This window comes from Orbicella franksi, chromosome 4 (assembly GCF_964199315.1).
Source record: "Orbicella franksi chromosome 4, jaOrbFran1.1, whole genome shotgun sequence".
Taxonomy (NCBI): domain Eukaryota; kingdom Metazoa; phylum Cnidaria; class Anthozoa; order Scleractinia; family Merulinidae; genus Orbicella; species Orbicella franksi.
The window spans coordinates 13,916,503-13,934,644 of NC_138148.1; the positions used below are offsets into that span (position 1 = coordinate 13,916,503).

General features: G+C 37.5%; 1 protein-coding gene across 1 annotated transcript; it reads left to right on the forward strand.

Moving 5' to 3' along the window:
* The first annotated feature begins 2,957 nt into the window (after positions 1-2,957).
* On the forward strand, positions 2,958-16,582 carry LOC145483496 (putative FERM domain-containing protein FRMD8P1). The gene is made up of 14 exons (XM_081462016.1): positions 2,958-3,576; positions 6,125-6,311; positions 6,901-7,068; positions 7,313-7,414; positions 7,547-7,605; positions 7,888-7,926; positions 8,567-8,694; positions 9,300-9,488; positions 9,742-9,874; positions 11,076-11,237; positions 12,186-12,241; positions 12,536-12,558; positions 13,213-13,263; positions 13,919-16,582. Exons 2-14 carry the CDS (start codon positions 6,131-6,133, stop codon positions 14,005-14,007), a joined length of 1,380 nt encoding a protein of 459 aa, XP_081318142.1. The 5' UTR covers positions 2,958-3,576; positions 6,125-6,130; the 3' UTR covers positions 14,008-16,582.
* The last annotated feature ends 1,560 nt before the right edge of the window (positions 16,583-18,142 follow it).

Below are 18,142 nucleotides of genomic sequence, written 5' to 3' on the forward strand. Positions count from 1 at the left end.
GTTTCCACTTCAGTGCACTTTGAATGTCCGTTCAAGCTAAAAATAAATTTAAGTGGGAAGTGACGTCAATAATGGAAAGAAGGGCAAGTAAGCAAAGCTGAAGGAAGTGAATAATTGTCATACCAGTGAAGGGAAGTGGTTAGATCCCAGCCATTATACAAGAAGTAGTTCTCAACAAATTAACATAGTACTCTTGTTCAGAGTTAAAAAAAAAGGGTTAAACGGCATGGAGTCAGGTACTTAAATCCGCCGGAGCTTAAGCCGGTTTCTTCCGTTTAGCATCAAGTGACCAACTAGGAGTGTCACTACTCCCTCAGGGCTACTCTTTCGCCCCTCACAAGTATTGGATTTACAGGTAACCCCAGTTTATACTCTTGGCCACTCTTGGGTTAGTTGAAGAGAGGCACTGAGGGTGATGACGTCAGTTTGAAAGTAAACTGAACTATTCTTTTTCCGTGTCGTTATAAGAGCTCCTTCTGTTTAAGTACCCCCTGTCCAATCTCGGAAGTAACAGTGAAGACGTTCAATTAGGTAGTCTGCATTCTTATGTTAGAGTAATATTGAACATATTGTCTTTGGATAAGCACTAGCATGATAAGAATGGAGTCATTACTCAGAAAACGCCTAGTTCTTGAATTCTACTATCTATCGTTGTTCATCAAAAAGCTTTTTCGCATCTGATGTTTATGCCAAAAAATAAAGAAAATAAGTGCCCTCTCTCAGCTACTGAAAGTAAATAAGTGCCCTGGGAACCAAATTATCCAGTCACCGTACAAGAGGGGATGAATTATCTGCACACCACAGAGATCAAAAGTGCGCGCCTTATTAATTGTTCTTCATGGATTTGCGTTTCGGAGAAGTAACTCTATGTGAAGATGAGCGAGTGATGCGAGGAATGAGCGAGAAGCCCTCCAACGTGTGCCACCTCCCCGCCCCTCTCCCTGACAAAAAATAAAAACTTCCGCGGTATATCTTTGCCTCTTCAGTTACAACCATCGAGGACTCCGGGACGATATTGCTACACTGCAATCTACACGAATAATCACAACGCTATTTCCGGTTTTTATCACCTTTAACTTGATTAAATTTGAAGCGTTATGTGCGATACGTCTGTAGGAAAATTTGAATTTAAAAGAAAAATAATTCACTAACAATTTTATATTTCAGAAACTCCATTGTATGTGGCTCATAGCCTTAATTTACCAAATAGTTGCCGTTCAATCTAGAAATGCTTCTCGGGTACAGTAATACTTCATCTAAAATATAAATCTTTTTGGATTGAAAATCTACTGACTAACGAACTGTCGCTAAGCAACAAGACTACTGGATAGAGGATGAAGAAAACAGGCAAGTAAAAGGCTTGCCGCACCGTTTGCGTTAACTTCCCCTGCAGTTTACTCTCTTAAATGGTTGTTGACCCCTCTTTTAATTCTTTTCATGGATCACTCAGTCCTTTCTTAATTTTCTCCATTTAATAATAAAAAAAGTAAACAGAAAAAATCGGTATCGTGAGAAGTTACAAATATTTCGCCTTTTCTGCTCTCGTGCGACCGAAGTTTTCTTCTGGACGGGCAAGACCAATGTGGATTATTTCCAAGGCCTGCTGTTCCTCAAAGAACGATATCAGCTGCAAACGTTTTAACCAATGAATTAGTTTTGTTGAACCGAGTGTGTTCACCTGATCTAAATTTCCCTTATGTAGCTTCTTTTATTGCTGATAGTTGTAAATTATTATCGTCTCAAAATAACGATGTCTTCTAAAACGCATGGTCTGTATTGCGGGTTATCTCAAAATGAGCACGGTGACCCCCGTTTTCTTTTTTTTTGTTTTTTGCTTTTTTGGCAAAAGTTGATGTTTACATTATAGTACCACGGCATGGCAAATTTAAAAAAAAAAATGTATACGTGAGAATATTTTGGTCGCGTCCTTATCCACTTTCCCTGTTGTGTATGTGTTTGAGGTTTTTTTCATTACCTGCCTTACGGGGCAACTTACATTTGTCGGAAGAATCTAGATCAAGAAAATTAATGTAACAAAAGGAAGGATGGGAGGTTTAAGTTTCAGTTAATTAGCTTCAAATTTGGCTGGGGGATCTTTTTATAATTGAATTCCGAGAGCTTCAAGTTTCTTTATTTCGATACACAACAAAATACGGATAAACAGAGATTTGAAAAATGTGGAGGTTTGTGAACGAGAACCTGCTGAGTCGAAAAGAGTTCATACACCTAATCTAATATTTAGCAGAAAATATTTTGGTTAAATTTAGCCCATTCAGCTGGCGAACAGACATCTACCGAAGCTAGTTTCGTGGAAAAACAAGAAGTTAGATAAATTAAAGTAAATGAATAACAAACATTCAAAGTTGAGGCAGAGATTATTAGCCAGTACATAACGTACATAGTGATTTATGAACTTCTAGCAGAACTGTCTTATCCCTAGCTCTTTGAACCGCTTTCTCCTCTCTTACGTAACATTACGTTCAGATCGCATGTCGTAAACATTTGATATTGCATACCATAGTAAGTTCTGTCACGAACTCAAATACGTCACGGGTCATGCCATTTCCTTATATGTTTAGACTTTGACGTCACTCATTATGTACGTCACAGGTTAAATGAAGTTCTAATGATTGCGAAACACGACGAAGTATGCTCAAAATGTTAATAACTGCATCTTTTTCAGTTGTCTTTTTCCGGTGTCGAACATCATAAATGACATGGCTGTCTATATTCTCCTGGTATTTGCATTGAGCGCGTTTTTTTTTTTTTTTTTGCAATGAGGAAGAATTTTCGCTGAGCGAGGGCTGCTGAGGCAGTTTCTTGGTGTATTGACCTCTGTGTAAATATGTTATTAAAGTCAACAGAAAACCGTTCTGCACGGTTTATTCAACAAAATTTGTAAACGTTTAAATATACTGCGAAAAATGCATTTTGTGATTAATTTTCCGCGTCTAACAGAACAACGTTCCAAAGGGTGAGGGTGTGATGCTCACTGATATCCAGAAGCTTGCTAGCCAAAACAAATAGGATCAGCTTTCTATCGATTTCTAAACGTTATCTTGCCCACGTCTTGGCCCTTGAGGCACATAACTCAACGTATTTTACAAACACAGGGGTGTGTACCTGCGCCGGTTCCGTGAGCTTCCGTGATGTAACGTGCGAAAAATACCATAGCACCGTCACAATATTGCTCACGTGCGAACATTTTTCTCACGGGTAGAGAGGGGAGAAGTCCCACTAAACAAACGGCATTATGGGTATGGAAACGGCTTTGACAATTTCAGCACCTTCGCAAAATTGAAGCAGACGATAGCATTCTTGTTTTGGCCTAAAACATAAGGCTGAAGTTGTTTTCCGTACTTTCTGACGAGTAATGGTCAGTTGATATAGCTGTGGGGGTGTGACATTTTCGTCAAAATAGTGCTTGGCCCCAAAAGGTCACGAGTGCTGTATCCGCCTGACTTCAAGATCCGCAGCCAAACGGAACATCTCATTTAGCGGCTGATTCTTCGCGGACATTTGGAAGAATTCCCTCTATTTCTTGGTCAAATTGTGGTTTAAGTTTTTCTCTTCAAGGTGAGTTCTGTACTTAGCGTGTTACGATCGTGTTCAGATGACAAAGCTGGAGAGATCTGCATGTTAATTTTGTGTATAAACATATTAACGATTCAAGCTTCCTGTATACCTGTGTATACTGTATTTGCTGGTGTCTGAAAGTCAGGAACATGAAAGATTTGTCGGCGAAAATAGGTGCTTACTTATTCTTAAACTTTGGGTTTAAATGAGTGACGAAAAACTGCTCGAAATTCATGTTGCCTTCACCATAAAATGCCATTGAGCGAGGCCATTAGTCGTCTCGAATTGTCGACAGACTTTCGTTAGTGAGTACGAAGTTCAAGTCAGTTTTCAGTTCTAAGCTTAATTTGAAGTATCTCGCGTATTTTGGGCTCATATTTAGGGGGCAAAGACTCATGGAGAGCATGCTAAGCCTTAAAAATTTAACTTGAATTTACATCGAACTGAAGTCCAATATCTAAAATACTTGTAAGCCTGCTTTATGTACATGTAGCAAAGCTCCCCTTTGAGAAATATTGAATTCACCACTATGTGGATTACACAACATGTCAAGATATTAGCATGTCTGCACCTTTACGCACGCATCGTTGACAGCTATACCAAAAATAGGCATTTACCGCGTTTTCTGTCGGTATAAAATAGTAGAAGAGTAGATCCAATTTTGACAATTTGTGGAAACACCAGGTATAAGGATCATGGTAGGTAGATGTGGGCGTTTTTGGAATAAGCTTTGATCAACCCGTGCAGTGGGTTGACGGTTATTGGCCTAGCTTATTATGACAAGCAATTGATGTACGAACCTTTTTTTCCGAGTACCTAATGTTTCTTCAACTTAATATCTTAAGAACCAGGTTTTACTCTTGTTATCAAGATGGTTCATGGAACTTTACTGAAAGTTTGAATCAATGGTATGATGTAATGTGCCTTACAATGTGGTTTGGTATTCAGCTTAGTCAATTATTGAGAATTTAATTGAAGCAGCTGAAACATTAGCCAGAAGAAAAATACCCTTGTTAACACATATAAGCATTGATTACAAATATTCTGTAATCCTTGTCCAAGATAAGTGCGACAGGATGTTGCACTGGTAATTAATGGCTCTTAAAATACTAAATTGAAATTGCCAGTCAGTCTGGCTATGTAATTTAGGTTTTTTCAATGGATGTGCTTAGGTACCACCATGTATCAGCATTTTTCTGTCTATGCTGATTATGCTATCCCAAAAAGGAACAATATTCTGTTATTAGACTAAAATTATCAGGAGAAAATTTTGACTGACAAGTTCAACTGCTTGTGGTGTCTAAAAACACACCTACAGATGAATCCTGCATAAATTCAGAAATGGGAACTTCAGTGTGTACAATCCTAGAACGTTGAAATATGAAGGTCTGACAAGAATTTTATGCTTGAAAATCTTTCCGACTCTTAGAAGGCCATGCAAACCACCAATGTGGGAAAAGCTCAAGTTGTTGTCTGTGGAAAATTTTCAAGAGTGACTTGAAATTTGATGAGTGTATGGGAAAATCAAAGAGCAAAGAAAGGAACTTAGGGAAAGCACAAATTTTGGGTAATTTGCTAGTGAAACTGGGAAACAGCTGCTATGGAAAAGAGCCCTTTAATATAGAAACCATTTACAATTTGTCTGTGAATATACAGGAATTATTACACACATACAAATATAAATTAAGTCTTAAACTATCATTATTATCAAGTGACAGTGAGTTATTTTGTGACTTTGTGATTGGCCTTTGTGTGACCCACATGTACATGTATGAATCTAAATCATGATTGAAGCATAAATAATTCTATTTAACATTTATAGAGTACTTTTTCGAGAAATGTGAACACAAATTTTCATTTTCAACACTTTTTTTTGACTTGGTGATAAGATTCCCCCTCCCCACCTTCCTCTTAACTCTCCTAAAAAATGTTTAGGTGCATTAAGTTAGAAGATACTGCTCTTGTGTGAGGTGCAGTAATTCTTATACTCTGCTTTCAATATCAGCTTAAGGAAAGTTCGTTAAGAAAGAATTCTCAAGCCTAAGGGGTAGACCCAGATCTTTCAAGAATAGAATAAACTTAATCAAGGGTGAACTGATTAATAGATGCATTTGCAAGATAACAATAATTTGATCCCTTCAGCAACTTATAAAGTTGTGTGATTACATCATGATTTTCATACTTTGAAATGAACAATTGATCAAGGTTCCATTTCCCAGGTTACTGAAGTTGCCTTTTTTTTTGGCTGCAAGCACTTTTAATTATGTTGATTATAGTGATTTCTTTAATGGAGTCAATCCCACAAGGTTTCCTGTCAGTAACGTGCACTTGACAACATATATTTGTGTTCTAGAATGTACTTCACTTGTTCAAAAGCAATCTATGATTTACATGACAATACAAATGTCAGAATTCTAGAATTCTTGAGCTAAAATCAGATTTTCATGAGTTTGTAATATAACTAGAAATTTGAGGCTCAACATTCCATTTGTTACAGTACCTTGATGATAGAAAATTGGCTCATTTAATTGTGTTCTTCTCTTTTTAGACCACAATGGCTGCTCAGGCAGTAGAACTTTCCCATGTGGGCAAGGCAAACATAGCGCATCCTGATTTCAAAAGGCTGCATTCTGAGGAAGGTGCTGCTGTGAAAAGGCCTAAGACAAATACTGCTATCAAGAAATCCATTTCATGGGGAAACAGATCTGATTATGTTGGAACGCTTCCCCACCAACGTGAGTAAAAATTGCTTCATTATACCGCACTTTGACAAATGTAAACAGTATCTAGTGATGTGTGAGCCAAAGAGAATAACAGGAAACAATGTACGTTAATTTTGTACATGTCAAACAATCATAAAAAGGCATTATCTCTCGAACAATTGCAAGAATCAAAACCAACAAATCTGTTATAAAGCATTAGTACTAACAGAGGCTTCTAATCATTTAGTTGTTCTGAACATCCACTAATGGAAAATATTTGGCCATGTTTGTTCTGTTGAAGGTCTCTTCAACAATTTTAACTCACAGTCTTACATGTACAAATGAACTTCCACTATCAAACACCTCCTGAAGGCAGACACTTAAGTGTAGTAATGGTTCCAGCCACATACAAGTCAGTGTTCCAGATAAGTGAGGGGTCTCAGTTCTAAACCCCAACAAGGTCAGCTACATGACCCGACAAAGTAATAGAAAATTTATAATGAATTGGTGGGAATAGTGGGAATTGACTTGTTGGAATTCATTATTGACACCCTACACTGAAAAAATTATCTGGAATGCCGATACAAGCACTGCATTTTAAACCTGTTGACTTTTCTTTCAGCATTGACTGTGGCTGTATTCTTAGTGGAAAAGTCAGGCCGTCTGTTGAATCTTGAGGAAGGAAAGAATACTGTCGCAGGAACTATCAATACAATCATGTCAGAAAATCTGTCTCTTCCTCCTGTAGCCTCGCAGGTTTTCTGTGTGTGGCTTATTTCACCTCTCTTACGTAAGTACATGTAGATACAAAACTATGTTATACATCTGATAAAAAATAATATGATTTGAAAGAGTTAACTATCAACTCTGACAGTATATTATTATGCCAAGTCCTCAAGGACATTACTTAAACTTGAAAGAATGACAAGGTGCCTTTAATTTATCTATGTATCTAATCTAATTCTAATGTAGTTTGACTTGCAGACTTTTTGTCAGGTATCTTATATTGCTTTGACTGTGTTGTTCTATTGCAGAGCTTCAGTTGAAGGCTCATCACAGGCCGTTTAGATTACGTAAGGTGTGGACAGAGTTACTCAAGAAGTTTACCAATACACCTGAAGAGGTGGCTGAAAAAGGTGTGTAACTGTTGCACTTTTTTCTTGTAGGGATACATTCTGATTTTATTTCTCTCTGACCTAACTGGTTGGAATTTTATTACCCTACAATGATCACTAATTTTTACCATTGACAATTTCTTCTTTCTTCAGATGAGCCAATTCTGTCTTACCAGAGGAATTCATTTTTTCCCCTTGCAGAGGAAAAGAGAGTAAGTAACAATTACTACCAATTCATAATTTTTATTCTGTTGAATTAAATAAAGAAATATAATTTGTTTTAAGATTATGTGGTAATTTCTAAAATACATGTTGTGCTGTTTTTGTTACTTTATTTCAGTCCTATCTTTTGGACTGCAGTAGCACTGAAACTAAATGATCAAAAATTATAATTTGTTAATTGTTATTATTAGATTACATACCTGTAATTGTTATCTGAATACATGAGTATGAAGCAACATAAGTGAGTACTTAATTGCTCTCTTTTCATGCAGATAAGGGATGACAGAATTATCAGAAGATTGTTTGAAGAGGTAACTAGTGTGTTTGTCATGGGTTTAATTTAGTTTTTAATTTTGCATTGAACCCTGCACGATTTGCTAGTGAAATACATGGCTTTATCATAATAGTAGTTCTATGTTACATGAAAAACCAATAAAAAGACAGATGAGTATGACATGACTAAGGAGGAGTTGTGGCGTTGTAGTTAGTGCACTGGATTCTACATTGAGAAGTCAGGGTTGTAGCTCTGGTTGGGGTAATATTATTGTGTTATGCTCTTGGGTAAGACACTTAACTCTCACAGTGCGTCTCTCCACAACAGTATACAAATTTCAAAAGGTGACTAGGAAGCTCAGATTTAGAGGTCATAAAAAATTCAACAACTCATTTTTATTCAAAATTCCTGGGATAGCTTGATAGCCAGTTTTATAAGATTTAATTTGATATGAGGGTTTAGTTATCTGTAGTTTAAACCAGACGTGCTGCATGTACATATCTTGAATGCAAGACACCACTAATAAAAAGCTTGAAAAAGGATGATCAGTTTTAGGTAGGCATCACAACACACATGCACAGTATTCAACTGATGTGTGTTTGTTGTCAAATACATGATCCCCTCGATTTCTTTTTCTTTTACTTTGAACACTCTCTTGTTTCATTCTTTTTTTCCAGGCTAAATACAATGTTTTGAGTGGGAACTATCCTATAAGCACAAAAGATGCTCTGACACTGGGAGGTATTCTTGCTTTCATTGAAAATGGCATTTTTGATCCTGAAGTACACACGTCTGGTGCTTTCAAGTAAGTTTTTATCTTTATTGTTGTCAACTTCTGACATACAATTATTATGTTACATCATGGCTTTAAGTACAGTGTTCAAATCTTGTGCATTACTTTTGTCGTGTTTTTAAAGGTTAGGGTTAAAGGCTGGGAAGGACTGAGTCCAAACTTTCCAACTCTTTCTTTTCTTGTCACATTTATGCGTGGGTACCACCCACCCTAGTGCGGCCCTTCTTTTTGTGCTTTACCAGTTGCAAAATATTCTGTTATCTTTCACTATTTTTCTTACATTTTTGTGTAGTTACCAACATCTTGAGAACACTGCTTTTTGCCCTTTCCATCCTCATGAACTTTTATCCCATTTACTCCCACTCAATCCTTCTTTGAAAGCTCTCAAAGTGCAAAGTTAATGTATGTGTAGCACAAAGCATGAGAATTAAAGATGAATGGTATCTGACAAGTAATCTGCAAACGGTTAATACACATAACATGGAATAGTTTTCATGGCCTCAGTAGACAATCATTATTTTAGTGTCATTGTTTAATTTCCTCTGTATTGAATCAACAACAGCAATGACAATGTTAAAAATTTTGCTCCATAATGAGACACAATCTGTTTTTTGTAGGAGCAAGTTGACGGATTACCTACCAGCTTGGGTGTGCAAATCCACATGGTCGTTTCGTGGTCGGTCACCTCGTTCATCTCTGGAACTCAAGCTCCTGCAGCAGTATAAAGATGTTTCCAACAAAGTGAGAGATGTCAAAGCTTGCCATAAAATGTTCTTGGAATATTGCTGGGGATTTTCCTTCTATGGGTAGGTTTTTTAATATTAATATTAAATAAATTTACACATATAATACATGTGCTAGTTGTTATTGGCACTGATCATGTTTTAAATAAAATGAAATAAAAGACTTTATTTAACCTGAAAGGCCAATCAGTGATCACTGGATCACTGGTATTAACTGGCGATCAGCATTTACATATAAAATATAGCTATTCATAAAACTGTACTTTAAATACTATGTTAAATTTTATGTTAACTGATTCTCTTCTGGTTTAAACAGGAGTGTTTTCTTCCGAGGTCAAATTGAACGTCCCTCGTCTTCTGTGTTTTCAAACATTTTGGGGAATTCCGACCTGCCTGTGAGAGTTGCCATTAACAGAGAGCGGGTCCATGTGATTGATGACAACAAAAATGTATGTAGATGCCGCACAATTAACAGAAGACAACAGAAGACAATAACATTAGAGCTTTTTTGAATGATTCCATAATCACCTGATCCCTTCTGAATACAGTATGAGCCTCCAAAGATCACCCAAACCCTTTCAAAGATTTCTAAGGATCATCCAAAGATTGCTGAAGATCTCCTCAAGATGATTTTCCAAAATTTTCAGAGGTTTTGCAAATATTTTCAGAAATTTTCGAAGATAGTTGGTAGGCCCAGGGCACTGCAGCCTGGCTCAGTAGACAATGGTTAGCCAAAGACCTTTTATTAATAGTCTATTTTCAAGTCAATTATGAACAAGTAATCATTTTTTTATTCTCATGCAATTTGGAATAAATGACTACAAGTGTAAATCTTAACCCAAAGACAACAAATTGCACTCATGCTACAGGTGTAAGGAATTTTATTAGCCTTTAAAACTCTTACCTGTGCTAATTTTTTCTTAATTGCACTTGAAATCACGTGATTACCATGATGATGCCATGAAATGGGTGATGTTTTGTAACTAGAACTTTTAGTTTGACTGTTTGGCATTAGAGTTTCCCAGAATCATAACTTTTTCAATGTCAAAAATACAAAGTTAACATAAAGATGATATTTAGCTTTATATAATAATTAAATCATTGTGTGCACTATGATTGGTCAATCAGCTATGGTTTATTGTGCCAGCAAACTCATGGAAATTTCACGTGTCTTTTGAATTATTATATAAAAGTGATAGACCACAAGTTTCTGTGGTTTATAGGCTGATAAACCACGTGGGATGTTGGAAGAACACTCAAAGAAGATGTAAATCACTTGCCTGCAGCTCGTGATTTACGAATTCGTCTTGTGTTCTTCCAACATCCTGTGTGGGTTTATCAGCCTATAAACCATAAAAACTTGTGGTCTATTGCTTAAATAATGGTCAGTGGTAGTAAGATTTCAATTCATCGTTTTATTGTGACAACGCTGTTTCGTATGGACAAAGAATGACCACACTCATCAAGCAATATTAACGAATCTTACTACCATTGACCATTATAATTACCGCTCCTCTCAGGGTTGAGCACTCTCAAAGATTTATTCTATTCAAGTTCAAGATGATATTTAGCTATATATATATCTTTATTTTTTTCTAAGAGGTAAACATTGATGCTAAAATTGCTTGTTTTCTTTTTGTTTTTGTAAAGGATATTCTTTTGAGCCTGGCATTTGAGGAGTTGTCATGGGATTATACCCCAGCTCCAGCTCTTGAACCTGGCTGCATGGACACATTCTGGTTGGAGTTTGATCCTCCAGAAGGTAGCAGTGATCCAACAGAAGCGCAAAGGCTGCAGATTTTCTCCAAACAGGTAGGACAAACAATTACTGACCAGTTAACTAGCAAGATTCTTTGTAATCATGTCAATTCAGCATGTTTAATAGTCGAGCTCTAGGATTGTATACTAGAAAACAATTCAGTTCTATTCTCAGTGATCACAAGAAGTTACCAAAATCTTCATCTATTGTATAATAATTACTATTAGATGCATTTAAGGTGGCTCAAAACAGTTTCCAGCAATTAGATTTTGATGGGTCGTTATAAACCACTCTTTATCACTTGATGCTAAAAATCATGGTTTCAAAAAACTGCCCAATCATTGGTGAACGCATTGTTATCATTTTCGGGACACAACAGGTAACCATAGCAACAGTATTACTTGCTAAATCACCCTTAGTTACAGCTTTAGGGACTTATAATTCAAAAACAGCACAGTTAATTCTTTTATTTATCAAATTTTAATAAGCATGATGAGATGCAACTTTTGGCAAAGGTTAAAAAAATTCTGTAGGAAACTGTTTTGAGCCCCTTGATGTTTCAACACAATGTGGTTCCAGAAAATGTCCATACCCACCCCAAGGAGGGTTTTTGGAAATTACAAGAGTGAGGGAAGGTGGCTTAAAAGCCAAACTTTTTAAAGGAATATATGTATGATGAAAATTGGAATTTCCAGAACTAGGGGATTGGGAGAGGGGGTTCAAACCAAATATCCTCCCCATGGGAGTGGTGAGGTTATTTCCTGAAACATTACATTGTAGATAAACTGCAAAATATATCACATGATCTTTTATGGGGAAGGTGACTCCCTACTATTCTACATGTATAAGCTCAAAAAAGCTTGTGGCAAAAAAACTTGTCAATTGATTGAATATTTGTAACAAGCACACTCACTGTAGTTTTTATCAACTGCCTTGGGTGCTGTTCTTTTCATGGCAATATTGTGATCTTATTGTAATATTGTTTTTGATTATATTTTCAGGCAGAAATGATGGATGCTATGGTACAATCCTGTGTTCTTTGTGATGAGCCTGGAGGGTAAGTGATAATGAAGGTAGTTATTTTACCAGTCACAAACAGTATTACAATACATGAGACCTGATGATAATCATTAAGCGTAACTGATGTTTCATGTTAATGCTAAAGCTGTTGAGTGTATTTGCAACTGAGATTAACTTTCACCCACTGTAACAAGCATACCCAGTGATAAGCATGCATAATCCCTGTAACTAGGACAGACTTGAAACTTTAACAGTTAGTTTTAGTAAATAGTGTTCAGTAAGACCTTTATCAAAGGTTGACACTGTCATTCTCTTTACTACTTATCAACAGGAATTGCCGTGATGATGGACGAGGTGAGTCCAAATATTATTTGCTTGTCAAATCTGATTATATTTCAATTGCTTTTTAAATAAAGAAGATAAAAATAATCACATACAGTAGTGGAACCTGGTTAAAAGAGACATGCACAAGTGTCCTTAAACATAGCAGCATTGTGTTTTGTAAACATGTACCCATATAAGGATGGAGGCATACGATTTTTAAAGAGTAAAAAGGAACAGAACATTGTTTAACCCGTTAACTGTAACTTAACTTCAGATGTAAGAGACTTGGGGCCAAATTGATGTCCTTCGATCTGTTTTACTAGTGGCAAGGTAGTCATTGCTCTATCTGGTCCTCGACTTTAAAAATCACATTAACCTGTAGAGAATTAGTGTTTTGATTTGTGTCTTAAGTGTGCATCACTTAGGCTCTCAAAAAGTGTCTGTTCTCCATTTTAACTTAGTAAGCAGGCTAAAATAAGATAAAGTATTGTAAATCATTTAATACCCTTAGTGCTTTTTGTATTGTATGGCTGTATGGTTCTGGACCAAATTGGAAGTTTAAGTTGCCTGGCAGATCTGAAATAGTATAGCTAAGCCTAGTTGTTTAAATGAGGTTTGACATCAGCCCCACCAAAGTAAACGTGATATTTCATTAACCCTCTCATGGCTTGTTTTGTTGAACAGGTGGCAAAATTAGTTGTAGAATGGAACGACTCAGTCTCTCCACTCTTGAAGGTTTGTGCTTTGCATTATTCTTTTGATTTTCTTTAACATGTCTTTGGTATATTATGTATCATGCTCAAAACCATTAAATATTCATTTTCTGCCCTGTGATTAGCTCATAGGTTCACTGGCCTTACAGTTAACACAGTGGTTTCCATATCAGTGGATTCATCATAATAAATTAGCTTTGGGCAAGACGCTTCACTCTCTCAGTACCTCCCCCCCCCCCCCCTCCTCTTACTCTAGGAGTGTCACTAGCTCCTGGCTCAGGATTGGGAAATCTCAGCGCCTGGTTGTACCCGGGGTACCAGCACATTAAATGCTGGGGGGTAACCCTGTGATAGACTGGCATCGTGAGTTAATCTGCAAGGGATTTAGGCCACAATGCCATCTTTACTTTGATTGAAATTGTAAACTCTGCTAATTACTGACTTTGCCATTTTTTGACAATGTTAAGTCTGGCTTGCATCACTAAAACATGGTTTCATGTACATAATCGCAGACAAAAAAACATAACAGTAACCTGCTCTGAATATTGTCCACTTCTCAGCCCAGCTTCTCACCTAAGTTGTTGCAAGGCAACCCAAATCACAGAAAACTATTGTTAATACACTTTACTGAACTAGAGCTTTTTGTATTTTTTAAAATCCTTTTTAATTTGTCTTAGGAACCTTAGACAGGAAGAAGAGGTCCAACAAATCATTCACCAACCCCTTTAGGAAGGGTCCAAGACATGTGGAATATACTGATCATTAAATAAGCTGCAAGTGTTAGTCCTAAACCAGACATAATAGTTATAGTGTTTTCACCGATGTGGCCATCACATTTTTTGCTTACGTAAGAAAAAAGTTCAACTCCTGCAAGATTGGTTTGAGACACCATCATGGCCGCCTTTGCATTGTTTTGGGACACCAATACATGTATGTCTGCCGCGACGTCATGTGAAAACACTCTAGACAGGCCGAGTTTGAGACTGTAGAAATTGGATTGTAGATAGATATACATGAAACAAGGCTAATTTGTAAATATTTCATTAATGACACACTTGTTGTAAGTTTTGGCTTTGGTGGTGTCTGTGTTTCTCATAGTTGTTTTTGTGTTGCATAGGAGAGATATTGACACAAATGCTTGTCATGGATTGTGCAGCTCCAGAAAATATCTATTTTTTCAAGACCCCCCACCCCTCTGGAAATTCCAATTGAGCTTCATACATTTCTTTGAATTTTTTGGTTTTACAGGACCCCCCACCCCCCAGGAAATGCCAATCCCTTCTGTGGGGGAGTAAGGATATTTTCTGGAATTGCACATTGTGACTTTCTTACTGTTATAGAGAAGATGATGTGACAGTGCACATCGTAAGATGTTTATCTCTAAGTTGATGACATCCTCTGTTTTCATCATCCGTCTGTAAGACGTGTTAATTTTTTACAACACATCTGACTGTATATTACTTTTAGGACTTAGAGCGAATTTCAGTTGGCCATTATGAATTGACTGTGTGTCAAAAAATAATTTAAGCATTTCACGTTTTCAGCTGCTTCTGTCTGTCACGTGTAGACTGTAGACTGCTGTATGTTTACATTATTGAGCAGCCATACATTTTTACGTAGAAAATCATTGGTATAGTTAGGCCAGGATCAAATGCTAAGCTTCACAGGAGCTGAACTTAATACAAATGAGAAGGATAAGCTGTCGAGTTAAGACTGCGGTGTAGGCGTAAACGGTGATGGTCAGGGGAGGGGAGGGTGAGGGGAGGCAAAGAAGGAGAAGGAACATGTTCCTCCTCTCCCCCCACGCCTCCCTACTCTCCCTTCCTCCAGGTCCTCTCCCCCGTTTAATGCCTGCTGCACAGGCTGCTGCTGATTTTACTTATTTTGCATTAGGTTTGATCCTGTGAGGCGTCGCCATAAATAGACAGTTATTTATTACGAATTTTATTTTAATAAAGAAACAGTTTGTAGTAGACAGTAGGCGTTAAAATGAAGAAAAAAGAAAAGCCTGTTAAGTGCATGATACTGAAAAGCTACTGGTAATGAGAGGTGTAAATATCTCAATAGTGATGTAGTGTAAATTGAAGCCTTTCTAAGGCAAGTAGACTACGTAGAACACGAAGCATAAGAAAGCTTAAAACCGCGTTGTCAAAGTTGAACTGCATTTTCGCTCGTGAAAATAAAGGCATTTTGGTGAAGATAAGGTAACGTCTGCATACGAGCCAAGCGGCCCATCAGGCCTGAGCTTATCTACGGTTTCAGTAGCATGAACAGACTACGAGTACTTATACTCCCCACTGGATGGGAGGCCCGGGATGGGAGGGTTACCATCCACTGGCACCCAGCATTGAATTCGCTAGTACCAATTTATACACCCGCATGGGTGGAGAGAGGCACTGTGAAAGTAAGGTGCCTTCCTCAAGAACACAATACAATGTCGCCGGCCAGGGCGCGGACTCGGACCGCTCGATCCGAAGACCAGCGCATGACTAACCATGAGGCCATAGCGCAGCTTAGCCGCTAAGTAAAACCACATGAAAAGCGCGGTACAACACAATGCAACCTTTGAAAGAGCAGTCACGCGAGTGACATAAAATCCGCCTTTTTTAAGATCCATTTGAGCCCAAAAGCGCAGTCTCGCGTGGACGCGATTACCCGCCAATAGCTCAAAGAACCTTTGAACCCAGTAAATATGACCCCAGTAAATGGCCAAGTTCATTATGAATCCTCCGTATCCAGGTGGTTTTTGTCATTTCATGAAGTAAAAGCACCCAAGCAAAGTTCAGATGCGCATCAGATCGTGGAACTAATTTTTTCTTCTTTATTCCATGCTCGTGTCAAACTCATATTGTTTTTGTTTCACACTGACATTTTTTATATTTCCTTTTTACTTCAACTTATTTAGTAATAAAAACACTTCAAGAAATAAGCGATCAAACCTGGCTTACCGTAAAGTTCCCATCTAGCATTCCCTTCGTCTCGTCAGTCCCCGTTTCTTTTGAGCTGGTAATCAATATGCATAGGCTAAAATGAGTGGATCAGCTTGTGCAAACGAGAGCAAAATAAACTCGAATCTTTGTAAAAAAGGGCAACAGTGGACCTAATAAACAAATTTTATAAAGATGTACGTCTGATCGAAAACCTGAGTTTTCTAATGTTTCTATTCTGGCTCAGAACAAACCGTCACCAGCTATGAAAGCTTTCATCGCACGTTCTCCGTGCGTTCCGCTATTCACATCCCCCCACGTTTCCCTCGACTTCCGGTGAGTTCCCTCCATGCACAGGTAGAGTGATGGGGAAAGCAGAAATTTTTCTTCATCATCAAAATTGTGTGCAAATTTCACCGCAAGCGCGACTATGTCTGGGACTGGCACTAGTTAGACAAGCACCGATAATGTCACGTGGTCACAGGTCGCATTTGCCGCCAAACACGAAACACAACTAGCTATAGCTAAATTTAGAACAAGGATTTTTCGTTGAGACTCCGCCTTGTTAATGATTTAGACTACCTTGGTTTTTAATTTGGCCTTTATTTTTTCGTGAATACAAATTGTACTTCGGCCTTACGGCGGTTTTAGTGCAGCGTGAGGATGAATGGATAGTGGGAAAGAAAAATTGTAATGATTTTGTCGTTAATTAGTTTTTGTGTCTTTGAATGTTAAAATGAACGCTACCAAATTCATCACTAGCCGGAGAGATACGCATCCAAGAATTGAAAAAAAAAAAGGTTTATTATACTTGAAAAATGACCTTTTCAGTTATTTGTTCAGTCCATACGGGTTCACGTGAGCTCCATATAAACAAAGGAAATGCAACGTTTTGCCCGAGAAAGCGTGCAAAGGGTATTGTCATTAAAAATTCGTGGCATGTCTTTTAGCTGATTGGTCTAATGTTATTTTCCATATTCATGATGACTATTGCTGATCTGAGGTCCTTGTTTGTCATTTTGAGGTATCTGCCGTCGGAGTAAAATGTGTTCTGTTCCCTTCTACACGAGAAGAAATGGCGTCGATGTTTGGGGACGAGAAGTCGGTTGACATCCATTTTTGCCAATGGTTAGCCTCAATTTCTTTGCATTCTACCTTTATAAGGTAATATTTCAACCTAAGATACCGGCTCCAAGTCTGACTACAACGTCCGCTTGCCGGACTCGGTTTACATTTAATGTTGAACTTCAGAACAACCGTATGCTTTATAGTAAGAGAGTAAAATTTACGAGAGAAGCTAGTTCTGGAACGACACGAGACGCTAGGTTCGCAGCGGAATTTTTCTACGAGAGTTTGGCCTTCTTTATAAAAATAACATTTTTTTGTCAATCTTTGTCTTGTACTTGTCAATGCGCGCTCGTCTATCAACACTTCATTGTGAATCTTTACTCTTCGTTTACTCGTTTCTTTCCACACTTGAGTTTGCTCCTTACGCAATATTTTATCTTCTCTATTTTCAGGGAGTAAACGACTGAAAACAGGAGAGTCATGAAAACACAAGGAGATTAAAAGGATTCAAGCGGGGAGGATGAAGACAAAGTTAAGAATAGCATTTGGGAATTCGGTTAAATTGAAATCTCTCCAATAAGAAATGGCAGTGTTGAATCTAGAAGAGATATCATCGAGTTCAAAATCGTTTTGTTTTTCCTCGGCCGAAATATTTGCATCGGAGGTGACATTGGGGCACGAAAAAATTAAATTCGGTAGTGATTGTATATTAACTGTGCCATTTTTGACGGAAAGGTTCAAACTGGTTTCTGCTATCATTAAGTACATGTTTTCAAATTATGGAGAGTTTTATTTCTTTGCTCGAGCTATCTTCAACTGGATTAATTTGTAATTTATCGGTTCGGTCTTTGCATGCTTTACTACGTGCATTTCGTCAAAGTCTAGTATTGTTTTTCTTACTAGTAT

Coding starts and splice junctions, on each gene's coding strand:
- LOC145483496 (XM_081462016.1), top strand. CDS start 6,131: ATGGCTGCTCAGGCAGTAGAACTTTCCCATGTGGGCAAGGCAAACATA. Junction 9,875..11,075: donor TGATTGATGACAACAAAAAT/GTATGTAGATGC, acceptor GTTTTTGTAAAG/GATATTCTTTTGAGCCTGGC. Junction 12,242..12,535: donor CTTTGTGATGAGCCTGGAGG/GTAAGTGATAAT, acceptor ACTTATCAACAG/GAATTGCCGTGATGATGGAC.